The sequence below is a fragment of the Cupressus sempervirens genome, chromosome 10 (assembly GCF_028749045.1).
Source record: "Cupressus sempervirens isolate cs-2001-9-10 chromosome 10, ASM2874904v1, whole genome shotgun sequence".
Classification (NCBI taxonomy): domain Eukaryota; kingdom Viridiplantae; phylum Streptophyta; class Pinopsida; order Cupressales; family Cupressaceae; genus Cupressus; species Cupressus sempervirens.
This window is the reverse complement of record NC_143127.1, coordinates 16,529,344-16,551,916: the sequence shown is the minus strand read 5'-3', so window position 1 is coordinate 16,551,916 and position 22,573 is coordinate 16,529,344. Positions and strand designations below refer to the sequence as shown.

Below are 22,573 nucleotides of genomic sequence, written 5' to 3'. Positions count from 1 at the left end.
GTTTGCACTCGATAGTTCTTCAATATTCTTCAAACCCTTAGGTTATTCCTTAATTTTAAGCACAAATAGAACTCCAGAATGAAGCTCTCCTATGCCAAATTCAGTGGATATTTCACCACTTCAAATGGTTGCAACACTGAAGAATTGATGCTCTCCAATGGCTAACTGGAATCAGAAACCCTTAGTTTCTTCTCCCAAGTTCATATCAAATGCAATTGACAATAATCGAATGCCTAACAATGAAGCTCTTGCCTCTATTTATTCTTTTCTTTCACCCTTTTAGAAGGAAATAAAATATTATTTAATTGCACTATTTAGAAGCTTCCTCCTTTCCAATGCAATAACTAGTTGTACTTTTAGAAAATGCACTCTCTAGAAGCTTCCCCCTTTCCAATACAATAATTAGTTGTGCTTTTAGAAAATTAAATTAATTAAATATAAAGTCACCTTTAGATTTATTTATTTGTTGACTTTAATTTAATTTATTTCTCCTTATTTCTCCACTTAGCGTTTAGAGAATGAAAAGCTAAGAACTTAATTGAGGGTCTAAAAGACGAGGAACATTACAAAAGAGAATATTGTGGTTATCACTCTTCAAATTTTTACCAAAGTGCTATGAGCATTTTATTGAGGTTCTCAACAACACATCTCTTGTGTTGATTTGAAGTTCACTGATCTTTGCACCTTGTTACTTCAGCAAGATCGGTGGAAACAATAGTTCGGTAGCAGCTCTAGTTCCACCTCTACAGAGCAAGCCTTTGCTGTGAAATCCTTTCAGAAGGATAAAGACAAGTTTAAACAGCCATCTCAGCAGAAGTCTTTTGCTCCAGCATCAGATGGTTCTCGAAAGACGAACATTCAATGCAACTATTGCCACAAGTTTGGACACATGAAGGTTGAATGTCGAAAATGCTTAGCTGCACAATCTAAGCAATTAGGTTCACAACCCAAAGCAAACAGTGTAGAGCACACTAAGTAGACAAAATTTTTCTTTTACTCCATGGCTGAAAGACCTGCAGATCATGTGAAGTCGTCTACCTAGTACATTGATTTAGGTGCCTCTCGTCATTTCACTCACCGCAGAAATTGGTTTACTGACTACCAGCCTTATTTAGGCTCTATTATTTTTGGTGGTGGAGAAGAGTACACGGTTGTCGGCAAAGGTAACATTCAGATTCGGTTTGTTGAGAGGAATCTCATATTTTTTGATGCGTACTACGTTCCAGAGATGGAACTAAATCTACTCTCAGTCAGTTAGTTGCTGTGACATTATCCACATGTGGATGTCACCTTTAGTTCACATCACTGCACCATCACTGATTGGGCGACTTAGTCTATTGTTGCAATGGGTCTTGAGGATCACGATCTTTTTAGACTTACTGATTTTGGTGATTCTTGGGACTTAGCTATGGCTGCTCGGCGGTTTTCTGTTAGCACACTTCGGCATCAACGATATGGGCACTTAAATGTGCATTATCTCTCACAGCTTGCTCGGGATGCGCTTGTTCTTGGATTGCCAGAAAGCATTTGAAGAAGGCTTCTACAAACTTGCATTTCCATTGTTTGACTTTGTACAAATTTGAAGAGGTAAGCAACAAGTTGCATTTCTTTGTGTTGTTTTAAACTTTTGTAATATGTTTTACATTCATATTTTTTACTTACCATTTTGTTTAGATTTGTTTAGTCTCTACTTCTACTATCTACTATTTAGAATCTAGATTTATTCTAATTTATGTTGATGACTAGGTAAGAAGTCCCTAAAGTTTAAAAATCTGATTTGATGCTAAGTTTTATTTATTTACAATATATTCATATTGTAGCAGCAAACACATTGACATAATGCCTTAGGCTGAGCCTTCTGGAAGTGGAACTAGGCCTTCATTTAACTCTAATGCAAACTCAAGTGCAATAGCAAGGGATAGGACTTGGAAACATGCCATCCTGGGGCACAAAAAGCGAGTTGTTACATGTTGGCATTGCGGTGTAGTATATAATGGGGGAGGAATAAATAGAGTGAAGTATCACCTAGCACATATACCTAAGCGTGATGCTAAAAAATGCAAAGATGTACTCCAAGATATTATGCGAGACATGCTAACTTTTTTAGAGGAAAAAATGGAGAAAAAAGAATTGAAAAAGAAGCAACAAGAAGAAATGACACAACTAGCCCAACAGGGATCTTCTAGTTTTCGCTCTCCATTATCCTCTACTCCACCTATGGAAGCCACTACTTCTACGAGTGTGACCATTGGGCCTTGCATTTCTAAAAAAAGATTGACACTTGATTCCTTGTTTGTTCCATGCACGGCTCCAAGTGCACAACCATTGCTTGAGAGCATGGGTTGGAACAAAGAGAAGCATGATTATGCAAAATTGGCACTTGGAGACTTCTTCATCTACAACAACATTTCATTCAATGCAATAAGGTACTTATTTATTTAAATTTAAATTTATGTTTTTTCTTGCTCAGGCTTCAAGTTTCAACTTTCAAGAGACAATAATATGTTTATTTTGTTTATTTTAATTTGTATTTTGTTTTCAAATTTATTTATAATATACTAATTTGTTTAAAATTAAATTTCATTTAATTTGTTTTACTTTAAATTTTATTTAATTTGTTTTAGGTTCGCTTATTGGCAAATTGCAATAGACATTGTTATTGTTTGTGGTCCAGGGTTCAAAGCCCCTAGTGTTGACGAGCTAGGAGGCCCTATTTGACCTAAAGGGTGGTTGATGTAGAAGGTGCAATCAAGGAGCAGTGTGAGCTGTGGAAGATGAAGGGTTTCACCATCATGATTGATGGTTGGACTGATAGGAGTAGAACACTCCTCAACTTTCTTATTTACTCATCAGGTAATTGTATTTAGAGTCTTAGATATTAAAAAAATTTAAAAGTAGAACTTGTACTTAAGTGATTAAGTTTGTAAGTTATGAATTAATAATTTATGATTCATCATTAATCATTATACTAATTTGTTTCTTTTTCTTTAGGTACCATGGTTGTTTTGAAATCAATTGACGCCTCAAGCAAAATAAAGAATGCTAAATATCTTTGTGACGTAATGTATGAAGTGATAAATGATGTGGGTGAGGAGAATGTGGTGTAGATAGTTATAGATAATGCAACAAATTATGTTGCTGTAGGAAAATTTCTTATGGAGAGACACTCTCACATATTTTGGACCCCTTGTGCTGCTCACTGCATTGACCTCATGTTAGAGGATCTTGATAAACTCCCTTGGATAAAAACAATTATAGAGCAAGGAAGGAGTGTATGCAAATTCATATATAATCATGCATGGGTCCTCAACCTCATGAGGAAACAAAATGAGCAAAAGTTGTCGTCTCGTCTAGGGGTCATTACATTAAAAATTTAGAAGTAAAACTTGTACTTAAGTGATTAAGATTGTAAATTATGAATTTATAAATTATGATTTATCATTAATCATTATACTAATTTGTTTCTTTTTCTTTAGGTGCGAAGGTTTTTTTGAAATCAATTGATGCCTCAGGAAAAACAAAGAATGCTGAATATCTTCGTGAGGTAATGTATGAAGTGATAAAGGACGTGGGTGAGGAGAATGTGGTGCAGATAGTTACAGATAATGCAACAAATTATGTTGTTGTAGGAGAGCTTCTTATGAAAAGACACCTTCACATATTTTGGACCCCTTGTGTTGCTCACTGCATTGATTTCATGTTAGAGGATCTTGGTAAACTCCCTTGGGTAAAAACAATTATAGAGCAAGGAAGAAGTGTATGCAAATTCATATAATCATACATGGGTCCTCAACCTCATGAGGAAACACAATGAGCAAAAAGAGTTGTCTCGTCCAGGAGTCACTAGATTTGCAACCAATTTTCTCACATTGAAATCTTTGCTTGATTCAAAGGGAGGTTTGAGATGCATGTTTGTTAGTGAGGAGTGAGTTGCATCATCATATGCAAAGAACATTGCAGGGATTGATGCAGTTGATCACGTTTTTGATGAGACTTCCTTTTGGACACTGATTGCTGATATTGTGACGGTAATTTTCCTTTTTGTCCTCATTTCAAGTTTATTTTGTTTATGAAATTATGTTATAAATTATTGTTCATTTAAAAAAAAAAAACTTAAAACTGATTATTTCTCTTCCAACTTTTATAATGATTGCAGTTTGTAAAGCCGCTTGTTCTCCTACGAATTGTTGATGGAGAGAATCCCTCAACGGGTTACATTTATGAGGGCATGGATAGGGTGAAGGAGGCCATTCGCTCTTTTTTTGCAAGGAATCGGTATAGGTATGGGCCTATATGAGATGTCATTGATAGACATTGGCACAATCTACTTCACAAGCCTATACATGCAATGAACCACTTCCTTAATCCAGCATACCAATTCAACCTACATTTCAAGGCCGATGATGAGGTGTGTAGCGGTCTCTACGATGTTGTAGAGAGAATGTCACATGATTCAAGAGTTGGAACAAATGTAGTCCATGAGATTGAGTTGTTTAAGAAAGCTCAAGGGTACTTATTTGCATGGGAGTTGTGCAGGAAAAATAGGGCAGAATTGATGCCTGGTAAAAATCTTTGATTCTACATCTTGATTTCTATTTCTATTACCATTTTAATTTGATAAAGTCAAAGTTATTGATATGATTTAAAATTTTCTTGTTTCAGATGCATGGTGGGAGATGTTTGGCACAAAGGTGCCAAATTTATAGAGGATTGTGATTCACATCTTGAGCCATCCATCTAGTGCATCAGGACGTGAACGTAATTGGAGTCTATTTGAGCACATACACTCGAAGAGGCGCAATAGGTTGGTAATGAAAAAATTGAATAATCTTGTCTTTGTTCACTACAACCTTCGCTTGTGCCATAGATAGATCCTGGGCATTGATACATCACTGATTGTATTAGAGAATGTTGATCCATATGCAAAGTGGAACACAGAGATTGTTGATCCTGTCTTCAGTGATGAAGATGTGGAGTGGGTAGATCAGGAGAATCGGGAGGCTGAGGTAGTAGCGATGGCAGTCAAGCAGGCTAGAGTGCCGGGAGAGTCAGGAGACAGAGTGTAGGACCTTGAGGATATGAGTGATGGATTTGAGTTTGATGATGAAGATTATGTGGGTGAGGAGGATCGATGATGAGGATGAGGATGAGGATGAGGATGAGGATGAGGTTCAGCCTCAGACATAGGGAGAGAGGAGGGCTTTACAGTCTTCCATGACTTATATTAGGTGTACTCGTAAGAGGACATAGACTACCATGAGCCTTAGTCTTCTAGTTGTTATTTTGATATATATTTTGAACTTTTGATACCATGGATTTCGTCATCCATGAATATTATAGACATTTGAGTCTTTGACATTGGAGTGACACTATGTTTATTACTTTATACTTTATAGTTTATATTGTGTTATTCAGTTTTTTTTTTCCTTTAGAAATTCGCTATTATACTTATGTGATCTATGCAAAATTGTGTATGTGTATTAAGTAGCTTCTATTTATCTCAATTATTGTGTATTTGATGTTAATTGACTGAAAGATGCATGAAACAATCTTAAAATCCTCATAAATCTTTGAATTTCATGGGTTCTTCAATTTTTTGAGTCTTTGCCGAGTTTGGTCACCGAGTTCGAGTCTGAACCGGATTTTGACTTTTTGAGTTAGAGGCGAGTCCGAGTCCTATAACTATGGTTTGGATCCTTGATGTGTCGCGCACGAAGTTGGATGCCAAGAGTCAGAAACTCATGCTTGCTGGATACAACAGTCTTCACAAATCCTACTGCCTAATCAATGTTGAGATATCTTGTTTTATCTATAGTTGAGATGTAGTCTTTGATGAGCAACGAGAACCATTCATGCTTGTTTCTCCTATTCCTGATCCAACATACCAGCCTATGATGGCTCATGATTTGGGAGTTCGGCTTCCATTAGGTCCAACTGATGGGAGGGCTCCAGTAGCTCCAGTTATAGCAGTGATACTTGTACAGACACCTTTGGTTTCTCCTGCAGGATCACCTTGCTTTGTAGATGCTTCTCCTGAGTTTGATCTAGATTCTTTTGATGAGGAACCTGATGATCACACATCTCCTGATACTAATGCTAGTCGTTCTCCTTTTCGGCCTAAGTTGTGGGCTAAGACACTTGCTAATCTTCGTGATGATTAGCTCATTGATGGGAGAACTGCTCGAAAAAAGAGCAAAACTACAGAGCTTATTAACTTCGCTCTCATGGCCAACATTCATAGTATGTTTGAACCTCAAACATATTTCGAGGCTAAAGGAATTCCAAAGTGGGAACAGGCCATGACATTTGAATACCAGAGCCTGTTGAAGAACAACACCTAGGTCCTTTCTGATCTTCCACCAAGGAAGAAATCCATTGGCTACAAATGGGTTTACAAAATCAAATACAAATCGGATGGTACTTTGATAAGTACAAAGCTCGTTTAGTGGCGAAGGGCTTTTCTCAGCATCATGGCATTGATTATGAGGAGACCTTTGCTCCTACTACAAAGATGAGCACCATTAGACTAGTCCTAGCCATGGCAACACAGGTTGGCTAGAAGGTCCATTAGATCGATGTCAAGAGTGCTTTCCTGAATGGTGATCTCCATGAAGAGGTCTACATGACGCAACTTCCTGGTTTCAAAGTTGTTGGTAAAGACCATCAGGTTCTCAAATTGGTAAAAACTCTCTATGGCTTGAAGCAGGCCCCTCGGGTATGGTACATAAAAATTGATAAGTACCTCAGTGATCAAGGCTTCAAGAGGAGTTCTTTAGACTCAAATCTATATATCAAGACTACTGACAGTGACATCATCCTTTTGGTTATTTATGTGGATGATCTGATCATCAGTGGAGTTCAACATCTTTGATTTAGGGAATCAAATAGAATTTATGCTAGTTTTTTTATATGAATGACGTTGGGCTCATGTATTATTGCCTAGGTGTTGAAGTTTGGCAACAGTCTTCTGGTATATTCATCTCTCAGTCCAAATATGCCAAGGTCTTAGACAAATTCCATATGCAGGATTGCAAGCCTGCTTCTACACCAATGGAGAAAGGTCTCAAGTTATTTGCAAAGTGTGATTCTCCTTCTGTTGGTGATACTAAATACAGGCAACTAGTAGGTAACCTCATCTACCTCTCTTCTACTAGGCTTGATATCAACTTCACAGTTAGTTGTATTTCACGCTTTATGACAGCTTGTGAGTTTGATCATTGGATGGCAGCAAAGCGTGTGGTTCGCTATGTGGAGGGCGCTTTAGATTATGGACTTCTGTACTCTCGAAGTTCTAATCCTAAACTCAGTGGGTTCATAGATTTAGATTGGGTAGGCCATGTTGATGGTAAAAAGTCAACTTCTAGATATGTGTTCAGTTTGGGATCCAATGCAATCACATGGACTAGTAAGAAGCAATAGTCAGATTCTCTCTCCTCTACGTAGGCGGAATACAGAGGGACTTTTAAGGTAGGATGTGAAGCTGTTTGGCTTCGTCGGATGCTTGGGGATATGCAAATGTCACTAGCAGGATTGACTCCTCTATTTTTGATAACGGAGGCATTATCAAGTTATCATGAAATCCAATCTTCCATGAACGAACCAAGCATGTGGATGTTCACTGTCATTACATACGACAGGTGGTTGAAGACGAGACTATAGATTTGTAGTATGTTCCTGCCACAGATCAGACAACAGACATTCTCACCAAGCCTCTTGGTCCTTATAAGTTTGTCAAATTTAGAGGACAACTTGTGTTCTGGATAGATTAACCATTAAGGGAGGGTATTACAATCATAGATAGTCGTCTATTATTAGGTAATGGTAATCTATTGTAAATATCTAGTTAGCTTTCGCTTTTTTAGCTTTCTCTGTTAGAATATAATGTTTCTATTCTTTACGATCCTTTCCTAAGGAAACATTGTTTAGTTCTTGTGCATAGAATGACCTTTCGGTCTCTATTAATAATAAATATTTTACCAATTACTTCTGTAATACAATCTGAGCCAAATGAAGACCATCCTGTAGCTTACTGAAATGTGGGAAGATAAGACCCCGCAAGCCAAGGCATTGCCACAAAGGGCCCTCTATCCACAATAATTAGCCTAAGAGGATCACAATAATAGGCTAATCCTTGAAACTTTGATGCCGACAAAATTGGGGACATTACACAAACATAGTTATATTCCTTTTTTCATTGTTTTGCAACCTTTATTAACCTTATGCGACCCATATTTTCTATTAAGCCTTCAGCTCCGCGAAGCAGTGAAAACCATATTATTACTTCATTGCTAGGTCACAACAGTTATGAAAAATGGAAACCAATAAAGCCGAGACCTATTGTCAATGTCTTTCTTTATAGTTGATTGCCACATCGCAACTCTATTTCTTTATACCTTCAGAGCATCTAGAGAAGTGGTGAACACAATTATATTCCTTTTTTCGTTGTTTCGCAACATTTATTAACCTTATGTCTTTTAGCTGCGAGATCCAGCGTGAATGAAAACCTTTGCACTATACAACCCTCTCGCTACATCATGACTGTTAGTTCAAACTCCATTCTTAACTGTGCAAAGTCGCCAACAAGGTTAATCTCCTCATCTCCACTTACCATTATCAGTAAGGACTCAAAACTGCAAAGGAGCTTCACAGTTTAATTTTCCATTGATCGTCACTTCTCCACTTTGAAATCTGCTATGCCATAGCACCTTTCTATATCACTCCACTTGGCATGCTTATAAACTTTTATAACTTTGGAGATCTCATGTCAAGAAGTCTTTCGCAGCATCGCTGGCCAAGCTGAACCATCACAACTAACCACGAAGATGCTACAAAAACCATTGAGCAAACCGTGCTGCACCATTGCAACCTTAAAATAGCTAAGGATCACTAGACTAGAGATGTGGTGCTTAAGAAGGAATTGCAACATCACGACTTAAAAATAAGGTCAACTTTCTTCAAATGCGAAAAGGCACATATAAAAGATTGATTTAAGAGTTTAAAACCAAGGAAATGAAAAAGATAAAAAGGGAAAGGCATACAAGGACAAAAACTAGGGCTTCTCTTAGCAAAACCTCTGCAACAAAGACATCTGAACCCTAATAACACATATGTAACTTGAATTTTCACAGTAGACTTTTCAAAAATTTAGAATGGTGAAAATACAAGCCATCAACTTGTACATATGATGAATGTGCGATGTTTGAAATACAATTTGCCCGAACTTAATGCTTAAACTGAAGGGATGATTAACAACAATCCTATCATCTACAGGCAATGATAAATACTACTTCTGTATTAATATCTAGAAACACAAGATATCAATTTATATATCTTTATACGAATTCCTCTTGGAAGAATTCAAAATTTCCTTGACCCTTCATTGGCTTGTTGTTAAATAGTGGAGACCACTCATTGTCTTCACCCTTCATTGCCTTGATACAAAGAAGATGATCTTACATGCTGAATAATATATTTGTTTATTTCAAATAAAGGAGAGAAAGATAACTCACACAACTATAACATCAACACTCCCTCTTAGCTAGGGAGGTATCTTTCCAGATATTCAATGTCATGGAGTCTCTCAACATGATATGATACCCTTAATGGCTACACCAAGTTGTGGAAATAATTTAATACAAAATCCCTTAATGTGATAATGTCACGGAGTCACTAACAGGACACCCACAATGGGTACACCCATTTTTGGAATATAATTTATCACAAAATATGTCATGGAGTCACTCCACACGGCATACACCATGACTATTCCCATTTGTAGAATGAAGCATGTATACAAGTGCTCATTTTGGAGTTACTCAACACGATGTCGTCATGGAGTCTCTCAACATGGCATCCACAATGGCTACTCCCATGAGTCAAAATAAGCATACACACAATTTCTCATCATGGAGTCCATTGATGTCATCATGGAGTCTATCAACATGACATCCACCATGGCCACTCCCATTAGTGGAAGAGCAATATCCCTTAAGGGCTTTCACCTATATCTCTTTGTCTCAGAGAAATGTGTATTTTAGCACATAGTAAGGGTCATTGATGTTGAGACTCCCTCTCAACAAGAACAATATTCTCCACAACACCAAATAGACTCTCTCTAAATGTTAGAGGTATCATTAGGAGATATGTCCATATCTTGATGAAACACCGACCAGTAATTAGCATACCTAGGATGTAAAATCTGCACAAGAATCCTATTCCTTGAAGATTCTCTTTCACACGTTATAATACAAGTCCAAGTCCCTGCCTAACCTATATGTAATAGACCTGTCCCTTCCCTTTTACAACCACTCTAAAGCATCATAAGAAGCCCCAAACGCATCCAACAGATTTCCAATCTATTGCCTCTCTTGCACCTTAATCTTGGTCTATCCTATGAAGAAAGCCCAGAGCAATTAGTTTACTCAGAAGTATGAGCTTCAAACAAGTCATGCTTAGCTTGGACAAGATTAGTAGGAAGTTGGACACAATGGTGGGTGTCAACGTACTCAAGGTTGACATTCATTCCAAGGTATTCATCTTGGGATTAATGGCCATACTCACTACTCTCCTTCAAGATTCCTGCCTTCCTCTTGACCATCTCTCTAGCAAAATCAGCATCAACCATCGAGTTAGGAAGTTGTGAATTTTGTTTATTGGCCGTCTTTATCTTGTCAGGGAAGATGACCTTAATAATGCAGCCACCCTTCCAAATATGGACCAGCTCTTTGAGATTCAAATTCCATCCTTTCTCTATACTATTAGCCCTCAAAGGATTCAACTGTTGGGTGTAACTATAGATCTTGGAGGCATAGAAAGCCTTACATCGTCCAGTTATTAGGGTCACCAATAAATGACACACCTTGGCTTCTCATTCATACATATTTTTATTCACAAAGGTTCCCTTTTGCTCATCAGGTTGTACCCCAGGTAAATTTTACAAAAAAAGCTCCAAATTGAACAAAATGTAAGATCTAAACCTATATATCGCTTTTACCATGTGTATCAAGAAAATTAAGGAAACTAGTATAACATGATTAAGCCAACTAGGAAAGCCATAGAACCATTATAATAAAATCCTAATCTCAACCAATAAGATTATTGTAACGAAACGCATAATGTAATGTCCTCGATTTAGTAGGTTCTTGGATTTTGGATTTGTTAGCTCATCAGCGCGACCCCCATGAGTTGACGTTCGGTTTTGGGGGTCTTTGATATGTATTTGCTATTTTTGGACTTACTAATTTTAGTAAGTCGCTTTTGGCTAGTTCCTATTTTGGTCAAGGTAGTTCTGACATTGTTGGGTACTTATCATTCTATTTTTGGGCTTTGGGCGAATTAATCTAGTGAAGTCATTTTTATTGCAATTATTTTGAGACTTAATGATTATTTAATGTATTGGTAGTTTATTATGGTGCTTTATATTATAAAGTAAGTGGACTTCATATTATAAAGGGATATTTAAGTGAGAAGTGTTAAGGTGAAGCTAGGTTGCACAAAATCTTATAAATATGACTTCATTCGGGAAGAAAAGCATCTTGAATTCATACATGTAATTTGCTCTTATTGCTTGGCTGAGGGTTTTGAAGAATTTCTATGAACTTTGGATAATTGTGCTGATATATACAATTATTGAATCACTCCTACTGTGGCTACTATGGCTTTGGAGTATATTTATCTAAAGGAATACGTTTGGTGTTAAGGATTGCAAATTCGATATCCACATTGCAAATCGATTTGCAAGGGTTGGGAAAATTGTATATGCTAAGGCAGTGTCTAAATACAAGTGGCTGGGAGTCAAGCCGTAACCTTGTGTGGTGTGCACATTTTCCACCAACATTCCACTTGGGCATACTGGCGACCAAGCTTGGTGGGTGTGAATTTTTTTTTAACTGCCACACATTGCAATTGGAGGGCGTTGTGATAACAACATTGCCGTCCTTCTCCTTTGTCGTCGTTAAGGATTCACTTGGTGTTGTTATTCCTTAGAGACGGTATTGGTCTTTCCAGCTGAGTTGCTCACTTGTTTGGCATTGTGGAAATCAGGTTCTTTGTTTTTATTGCTGATGTTCTATTTGAAATTCTATATGATCTTTTAAAATTTTCCTTCCTCAATACAATCACACAATAAATTGAAGGATTATTGTATGGTTTTTTCGATTTGTTGAATTATAAATAAAACAAGGAATTCGATACTAGTGCATTGTGGTCTTCAAATTCTATTGGGTCGGACTTACAGTGGTATCAAAGCGGTTTCCTGCCAGCCTGCAGTAATTGGGCTCAGAAATTATCAGAGGCATATTTCGGTCATTCTGCATCTTGAGGTACGGATGGTGATCGAAGGTTTGTGCCAGGTATGCACTACACCCAACAGGATCAAAATGTACCTCCTGGAGAGGGAGAGCCAGAGATTCAGTTTGGCTCGATATGTAATACGGGTGGTTTTGGTGGCTTTAGGCAACGTGCTACTGATGCTTAGGTTGATAGAGATGCCTTGCAAGCATTTTGAAATATCGCAGTGGGGCATTAACAAATGATAGGTGTTCTCTAACAATTGTCTAACACCTTGCAGCAGTTAGCTTTGCCTCGGGATCAGGGTAGAGAGAGAGAGACCAAGATGTTTCGGTTGGTTCCTACAGGTCATGTGTGGATGCGGGGCCCATGACTGATGATAGGCACAAGACCCGAGGATCATGTCAGGATGGATGACAGGGTGGACAAGACAGGTTATATTGGTGCTCAAGATAGGCTAGAGAGACCCACTTTCTTGAGACCCGAATTGGATACAGTTAGCACGAGTTCTAATGTTGCTCCATTTGTTGATGATGTTCTAACTCATTTTCATGAGTGGGATGCTCTTCCTTAGGCATTAAAGGATAACTTGAGTTTTGATAGATATTTGACACAAAATCGTGAACATTCCAAGGGTAGGCCTGCTACTGACAGACATCGGCCTAGGTATACTGAGCTTCAGCAGGCAACTGGTAAGACGACATTGGCTCATTTTGATGGGAGCGATAGAGTGACTACTAGAGCTTGGGTCCACACGCTCGACACCTACCTTGCTTTGCGTCTTATGACTGAGGAGGATGCCAATATGTTTGTTGTGCTTCACCTTGGTGGAGTTACGCACAATTGGTGGTTTCATGGTTTAGTATGCCTCCATCATGATTAGATCATATCATACCAGGAGTTTGTTGATAGATTGATAGAATGTTTTGACAAGAAGGATCCTGAGGTTTATTTTAGGGAGTTGGCTTAGTTATGACAGACAACTCGTTTGGAGGTATTCATCAGTGAGTTCTAGAGGTTGTCAGTGATGGTGTATGACATATCTGAGCGGACGAGGGTTATGCATTTCATTGAGGGCCTTGCTAAGCCACTCAGGGGGTGGGTTAAATCATTAGACCCCCCATTATTATGGGAGGCAATAAAAAAGGCCCATAATTTAGAGGCCTTGACACCTAGAGGCAAGTTTGCCTCAAACCTTGCTACGTCCTCCTATGATAGGACACCTCCCCGGAGAGAGGAGAAGGTTGAGGGTAAGCGTCTTGCTACAACACCCTTGGACCAAGAAACAATTAATGATTTGAGGAGGAAGTTGTGTTTCTATTACAGGGGTCCCTATGATGTCAACCACAACTGTCCTATGAAGCCTAAGGGTAAAAATAGGATGATGGATTGATTCTACGATGATGATGGTAGTGCTTATTTTCAGGAGCCATTTGGGGATAGTGAATAGGACCAGTGTACGAGTGATGATGTTGATGATGAGGTGGATGATTCCAACCTCAAGGTAGCTTACTTATCCAGTATGAGGAAGGAGGGTGCTTTTCGGATGCATGGGCTCATAGTTGGATAGGGTATTGTTGCTTTATTTGATACGGGAGCTATTTATAATTTCATTGATGCTCATTTGGTTACCAAGAGGGGTCTGTAGACTGAGGATTTCGAGGGCCTACAGGTATAGGTAGCTGATGGTTACACCTTGAAGTGTAGCAAATCTTCCTGTGAAGCTTAATACATATGCTTTCATTGTAGATTTTTATGTGGTGGACATGGGGGGATAGATATAGTCCTTGGTATGGCATGGTTACACACACTTAAGGATATTTACTTGAGCACAGAGACGATGGAGATGAGGTTCATTAAGGATGGACAGCCCCAAGTTCTTAAAGCAATCCATAACAATGAGCTGAAGAAAATTTCACTTAGGCGGATGTAGCACTTGGTTCGTCATGAGGATATTGTTGATTGGGTAGTAGAGTGTAGAATTATGCCAACTCAAAAGAATATTGAGGAGGCAGAATATCATCCTGATATCCAACAGTTGAGGATTAAACACTCTAAAGTGTTTAATGATTTACCCCTTGGTAGGCCACCAGATCGCAGGATTGAGCATATTATTGAGCTAGAGGAGGGCACTAAGCCTATTATGATTATTCCTTAATGCTATCCGAAGAGGCTCAAAGATGAGATTGAGAAGACCATTCAGGAGCTACTTGATTAGGGGCATATCAGGCCAAGTAAGTCCCCATTCGCTTCTTCAGTTGTTAAGGTGAAGAAGAAGGATGGTACCCTCTGGATGTCCATTGATTACTAGATACTAAATAAGAGGACCATAAAAAAAACTAGTATCCCATTCCACGGGTTGATGAGCTCATTGATGAATTGCATGGAGCAAAGTATTTTTCGAAGATTGATCTGAGATCTGGCTATCATCAAATTTGGGTTAGAGAGCAAGACATAGAGAAGACAACATTCAGGTGTCACTGTGGGAACTTTGAATTCTTGGTCATGCCTTTTGATCTCACCAATGCTCCTGCCACTTTCTAGTCTACTATGGATAGGGTGATCCATAGTCAGCTCTGCAGGTTTGTGTTGGTCTTCTTTGATGATATTCTGATTTATAGTAAGACTTGGGATGATCATGTGGTTCATCTGGATACAGTTTTGGGTATTTTGGATCAGGCTTCCTTGCATGGCAAAGAGTTCAAGTGTGCTCTTGGTATGACATAGTTACTATATTTGGGACATATTATCCGTGCCGATGGAGTTCGTATGGACCCGGATAAGATCCATGCTATTATAGAGTGGCCTACACTAGAGACCCTGACACAGTTAAGAGGGTTTATTGGTCTTTGTGCCTTTTACTGTAGGTTTTTGGCCGGTTTCTCATGATATGCTGCTCCCCTTACAAATTTGCCCCGCAAAGGTGCTTTTCAGTGGTCAGCTCAGGCACAAGAATGTTTCGAGAAGTTTAAGACTATTATGGCTTCATGTCCAGTATTGGCTTTACCAAATTTTCTAGGCCTTTTGATTTGCATTGTGATGCCTTCAGAGAGGGCATTGGTGCCGTTTTGTCCCGAAATCGACATCCCATAGTTTTTGAGAGCAGGAAACTGTAGGGTCCTGAGAGAACTTTCAGCATTTATGATAAGGAGATGTTAGCTATCATGCATGCTTTGTCTAAATTCAGGTAGTATTTGGTAGGAAACAAGTTTTGTATCAAGACCGATCATAATAGCCTGAGACATTTCTTGGGGCAGAGGGATTTGAATGAGAGATAACAAAAATGGGTTAGCAAGCTTCAGTCTTATGATTTTGATATCTCCTATATCAAGGGGACTCAAAATGTAGTTGCAGATGCTCTTTCAAGGAGACCTCACCTTTGTATAGTTTCCGATATTTCAGAGGATTGGAGACATTTGATTATAGTTGAATATGCCAGAGATCAGTGGGCAACATGTATTGTAGATGGCAGTATTCAAAATGAGAGATATTTGCTCTTAGGAGAGTTGATTATCTACGAAGGGAGGATATATTTGATTCTAGAGTCAGATGTGCGTAAGGTTATCCTGCAGGCATTTCACGATTCTCCTATGGCCGGTCACCCTAGTTTTTTAAAGATTTATAGATTGGTTGGGGAGAGATTTACATGGAAGAGATTGAAGACTGATGTTCATCACTATGTTCGAGAGTGTTCAGTTTGTCAGAGGAACAACCATGAACACACATATCCTATTGGTTTATTACAACCACTTCCTATTCCTGAAAGGAAGTGGGAAGGGATCTCCATGGACTTCATTGTGGGCTTGCCTAAAGCCCAAGGGCGGGACTGTATATATGTGGTAGTAGATAGGCTCATGAAGTATGCTCATTTCTTCCCTATTACCACTACCTATTCAGCTGTGTAGTTGGTTGAATTATTTTTTAGAGAGATCTTCAGGTTGCATGGTTTACCTAAAACCATTGTGAGTGACCGTGACAATAGATTTATGAGCCATTTTTGGCAAGAGATTTTTAGATTGTGTGGGATTGAGTTGACTCCTAGCACTAGCTACCATCTGCAGACTAATGGCCAAATGGAAATAGTGAACAAGTGAGTTGAAGGTTATCTATGGAATTATGTCTCTTCTCAACAGAAGGCGTGGGTAAAATGGATTCACTTATGTGAATATTGTTACAATTACAATCATCACACTATACAGATGTCGCCTTTCAGAGCTCTATATGGTTATGATCCGCTTAGTTTTGTGGATTTTGTTATGTGGGGATAGCAGAGTACCGAGTGCTGGGGAGTTGCTACAGGACAGCTAGGATGTAGTGAGGACCTTGAAAGATAATATTTAGAGGGCATAGAATTAGCAAAAGTAGTGTGCTGATCAAAAGAGAACAATTCAAACTTTTGAGTTAGGGGACATGGTCTATTTGATGTTGTAGCCATATGGGCAGTCTTCGATCAAGAAAGGTGGAACTGAGAAAATTAAGCCACGATATTATGGACCCTTTCGGATTGTGCGGAGGATTGGTGAGGTGGCATATGAATTGTAATTGCTTGATGATAGCAAAGTTCATAATGTGTTTCATGTCTTACGCCTCAAGGGGCCTTTGGGTCATTATGTGATACCTTCTCCTATATTGCCTCCATTGGATGATGAAGGAAGATTGGAGTTGATTTTGGAAGCAATTCTTGATACCGGAGAAAAGCAGTTGTGACGGAGTTGTGAATTGTAATTGCTTGATGATAGCAAAGTTCATAATGTGTTTCATGTCTTACGCCTCAAGGGGCCTTTGGGTCATTATGTGATACCTTCTCCTATATTGCCTCCATTAGATGATGAAGGAAGATTGGAGTTGATTTTGGAAGCAATTCTTGATACCGGAGAAAAGCAGTTGTGACGGAGGACCATTTGAGAGTTTCTGGTTAAGTGACAGAATCTTCTAGATGAAGATGCCACTTGGGAGCCTAAGGATATCTTACAACATCCTGGATTGCGATTGCTTGAGGACAAGCAATCGTGGGGAGGGAGGACTGTAATGTCCCCGATTTAGCAGGTTCCTGTATTTTGGATTTGTTAGCTCATTAGCGCGACCCCCGTGAGTTGACGTTTGGTTTTGGGGGTCTTTGATATGGATTTGCTATTTTTGGACTTACTAATTTTAGTAAGTCACTTTTGGCCAATTCTCATTTTGGTCAAGGTAGTTCTTACATTGTTGGGTACTTATCATTTCGTTTTTGGGCTCTGGGCGAATTAATTTGGTGAAGTTATGTTTATTGCAATTATTTCGAGACTTAATGATTATTTAATGTATTTGTAGTTTATTATGGTGTTTTATATTATAAAGTAAGTGGACTTTATATTATAAAGGGATGTTTAAGTGAGAAGTGTCAAGGTGAAGCCAGGTTGCACAAAATCTTATAAATATGACTTCATTCGGGAAGAAAAACATCTTGAATCCATACATCTAATTTGCTCTTATCGCCTGGCTAAGGGTTTTGAAGAATTTTTGTAAACTTTGGATAATTGTGTTGATATATACAATTATTGAATCACTCCTATTGTGGCTACTATGGCTCTGGAGTTTATTTTATCTGAAGGAATACGTTTGGTGTTAAGGATTGCAAATTTGATACCCACACTGCAAATCGATTTGCAAGGGTTGGGAAAATTGTACATGCTAAGGCGGTGTCTGAATACAAGTGGCGGGGAGTGAAGCCGTAACCTTGTGTGGTCTGCATATTTGCCACCAAAATTCCACGTGGGCATACTGGCAACCAAGCTTGGTGTGTGAAAGCTGTTATATTGGCTACACATTGCAACTAGAGGGCACTATGATAATAGCATTTCCATCCTTCCCCTTTGCCAGCGTTAAGGATTCACTTGGTGTTGTTATTCTTTAGAGATAGTACTAGGCTTTCCAGTTGAGTTGCTCACTTGAATGGCATTGCGGAAATCAGGTTCTTCGTTTTTATTGCTGATGTTCTATTTGAAATTCTATATAATCTTTTAAAATTTTCCTTCCTCAATACACTCACACAATAAATTGAAGGATTATTGTATGGTTTTTTTGATTTGCTGAATTATAAATAAAACAAGGAATTCGGTATTGTTGCATTGTGGTCTTCAAATTCTATTGGGTCGGACTTAGAGTTTTTACACATAAACAAATTATTCAAATCAAAATACCAAACATTCCTTCAATGACACTTCATTGCTTTTTCTTTCTCCTTTAAAATGATATGTTGCTTTGTGATGACAATTGCACAAATAATAACCAAAAGCGAGTATTAATTTCAACGAAGTGTAGGTGAGGATACTAGAAAATCATGGTTAACAAAAAAAATGAGAGAAAAGAGGTAATTTATAGAATCTTTATTAAAAATCAACAAAAACAAGCAACAAAAGACAAAAAGAGAACAAGGAAAAGAAGGGCCAATAGTCAATGATAAACACTAGGGGAATAAAGCCTACATGCTAATTCCCTCCAAAAGCCTAAAAGCCATTTAATATAATATTATTTTAACGTGATATAAAAAGATAAAGAGCATATAAAGGCGACATGCTAAGACATTTGGGGAATCAATTAAATTATTAATTCCCTAGGAACAAACTAAAGACTTTAATTAAATAATTGTTAAATTTAATTAACTAAACATGTAGCAAAAAAAAAAAATACAACAAATGACTAATAATAGATGACAAGTTAAAATAGATCTTCCTTGTTAGAGATATTAAAACATAGATTATTGCAACTAGGGTTAGGAATTTTGAATTGACCACAAGATACGTTTAGTTTATTGATGGAATCCAACCACAAGTTAGGCAAGATAATGGGTTCATTAGGGTGCCCTAACAAATCCTCTAAGAGTTGATTATTATGCCTATTGGCCTCATATGGTTTTTACCATCCATATGAGGGGGTGTACCTATCAAGTGGGGTTCCCATAGGCCATTACCCTCCTACACTAACCCACGAGCCAACTATTAGCCCTCTTGGCTGCATGTGGGTCTTTCATCTAGATGAGGGGGTGTATCTAGTGAGAGATCCATAATTCGTTAATACCTCTACACTAGACCCAAGAGCCAATTATTTTCCATCTTGGCTTCATGTGGCTTTTGCCATCCAAATGAGGGGTTGTATCTAGTGAGAGATCTAAAATCCATCAACCCTTTACACTTGATCAAATAGCTAATTATTATCCCTCATGGCCTCATGTTGTTCTTGCCATCTAGATGAGGTGGTTTATTTAGGGAGAGATCCATAATCCATTAATGTTTAACACTAGACCACAAATGAGGTGTTTACCTTGTGAGAGATCCATAATCCATTAACCCTCTACACTAGGCCCAAGACTCAATGACCATCCCTTTTGGCCTCATGTGGCTCTTGCCATCCATACAAGTAGTGAGGTGTCAATAAACCATTAATCCTATGCGCTATGCCCAAGAGCCGATAATTATCCCTCTTGTTCTCATGGCTCTTGCCATCCAAGTGTGAGGGGGTGTTGCTAGTGAGGTGTCCCAAGAGCCAACAACCATCCCTCTTGGCCTCATGTAGCCCTTGCCAGCTATACAAGGGGGTGTACCTAGTGAGGAGTCCTTGGAGAATAAATCAAGATGCTAACAAGCATCTCTAGGAATTTTTTCGTGTAACTTCTATTTGCTTAAGTCTTTCTAAGTTACTATTTAGAAATGGTTTAGGTAAAGCTAAGGTGTTTATAACCTATAAGTTTGAGCAAGCTATTGTTGATGTAATACTATGGTGTGGGAAATTTCAAGAAGGCTATGCACATACACTCTGAAATAGGGTTGTAATGAAATTTCTTCCAATTAATTGTTGAATCTAACAAATACTAGGTTATAGAAATATGGCACTTCGAAAATGCATTCTTTGCTAGAAGTATTCTTTGATAAATATCATTAGTTCATCATTCACTTGATTTACGACTTTGGGATAGTATGTTGATGGAAATGGTCCTTCCTTGCAGTTATTCTTTAGAAGGCATATTTAATAGTGTAAGTTTATTCTTCTAGAATATTGTTTATTGTCCTTGGAATGTCATTTTGAATTTTAGTGTCATCTGTTAAATAATGCTTCATCCACTTAGAAAATTTAGTTTCTTGTAATATTAGTAAATATTTATTTCTGTAACAATCACCCAGGCGGCAGATTCTTTGAGGGGAAGTTTCTCTGACACGAATACTAGTGAGATAGCAGCATTCATATCTTATGCGCTAGCTTTTCCAACGAATTTCCAAGCTCTTGTGGACACTTACGATGTAGGTTGTGTATTTATATTTGATGCATGTGAGTTTCTATTTAATTGTTAACAGCTGACACTAATGAGAGTGTTTATGGCAGGTTATGAGAAGTGGCATACCCAATTTTTGTGCCGTTGCTCTTGCCCTCCATGATTTAGGGTGCGTTATGCTAATTTTGTATTCTTGTTCATGTGTTGAAATTGTTGTATGTTGATGAATTTATTGATTGGGCAAAAGAAGATGAATATTGTGTTATTCATTAAAGGTCATTAGCTCATTTACAACTATATACATCTTTCCTATTTATTAGAAAGTTGTGTAGCCAATATGTTTGTTCTAGACTCTAGTGATATATTAAGGGTGCGGTTGACCCCTAAGTTTTTGGGTTGGTAAATGAGAGATAAATGAGAGCTACTCTTACATTCCTATTGTTGAGAACATAGTTATGCTTGTGGGGGAGGAGCTGTGAACTAGTATAACAGTAAACTTACTTTTCCGGTGTGATAAGTATATGTATGTCAATACTATAATAAAGTTCATTCCACATTTGTCATTCACATAAGGTCCAAGTATTATGCTTTTGAAGAGCGCACAATTATACTGAAGTGAGGTGAGGTGGGCTGGGGATGGGGAGGTGTGAATCAGTACAACAACAATTTTTCACGATTTAAACTTTACTAACCACAATAGTATTTTTAACTATATTCTGACAGTCATGCACATAAGAACACCATAGGACAATGTTTTACGAAAACCCTAATGAGAAAAACTCCAGAAATTTAATGATTTTATGAAATTATTCTTGTAAAATATTCACCAACCTACTACAGGTACCAACCCCTAACTCAGTTTGTGAGCACCAACCCATTGGAAGCATCAGCTCCCACTCCTGAATTTGTAGGCACCAACCCAATGGAATCAGTAACTTAGCAATAGAGTCTAGTCTCTTCTTGTATGAGTTAGCAACCTCCAAATGAAGGTTTCACCTTTGAATGTTGCTTCTACAATGAATGATGGACAATTAAATTTTCTTCTCTTTACAAATTTGCCTAAAATATTTACTCTTTTGTTCCTATATTTTACTCCTCCAAAGGATTATGGTCTTTTCACAAATCTATCTTGATCGATTACATATCTTCCTCACATATCTGCATATACTCTTCATATATTCTTTTCTTCCCACATGAATCTACAAGTGTATATAAGACATTCTTCTTTATCAAATCTGTTCACGGCCCACACAATATCCTTTATCAATGCTGATCATAGCCCACACAATAAACTTTTCTCACAGATCTGACTTTGGAAGGTGCAAGTCTTTGTAAGTCTGATCAAAACGTGGCAATTCTTCAGATAAATTTCTGCTCTTGTTTACAAGGGCAACATCTTTTCTTGAAATAGATCTGAAATACTCTTCATCTTCACCCCTTTATTTCTTATATATCTACTTAATACTTTTGCTCTGCTTAAATGATATTTTTTTAATTCCACACAACACTCACACTTCACAAACTCATTACCTTTGAATCTAAAAGTCATACTCCTTTCCATACGCACTTCTTGGAGAGACGTGCCCTATTTATTAATCACTGCTGTTTGTTTAATTATAATTATTGTTTTTTACCAACAATATTGTATCCCTTCACAAATTTTCTGCATATAAAGAGTTGCTTATGTGTAGAATAAAACCATGCTTCTTAAACAAACTGCATCTTCTTATCAATCAAGACACCTCTTCAAAAACATAAGATATTAATATTTTTTGCTTATCTTAATGAATCGCTATTATATTTTGTTTTGCATAAGACCTTATTAATCACATTTGTTTCCCTCGTAAAAGATCACCGTTCCCAAACCGAGCATTGCCTACTTTTGTCTTTTTCTGTTTTTTTGTTATTGTTTGTTCTGTTTGTCTTATTTTTTTTTCTCTCATTTGTTTTCTTTACTAATTTATTTTCTGAACTTGATGTTAATTGCTGCCATTTGGAGATCACTGCTCTTTACTAATGACTTCTAAACCATTTGTGGTT

At 37.8% G+C, this 22,573-nt stretch overlaps 1 protein-coding gene across 7 annotated transcripts in view; it reads left to right on the top strand.

Moving 5' to 3' along the window:
* The window catches only part of LOC149532341 (nicotinate phosphoribosyltransferase 1-like), a 199,517-nt gene that overhangs the window by 130,750 nt on the left and 46,194 nt on the right, over window positions 1-22,573 (top strand). For all 7 annotated transcript variants that reach the window (XM_089807210.1, XM_089807211.1, XM_089807215.1 and 4 more), the window contains 2 exons: window positions 20,445-20,561; window positions 20,644-20,702. In XM_089807210.1, the coding sequence (XP_089663336.1) occupies window positions 20,445-20,561; window positions 20,644-20,702 (176 nt within the window). The remainder of the gene's footprint in view (window positions 1-20,444; window positions 20,562-20,643; window positions 20,703-22,573) is intronic.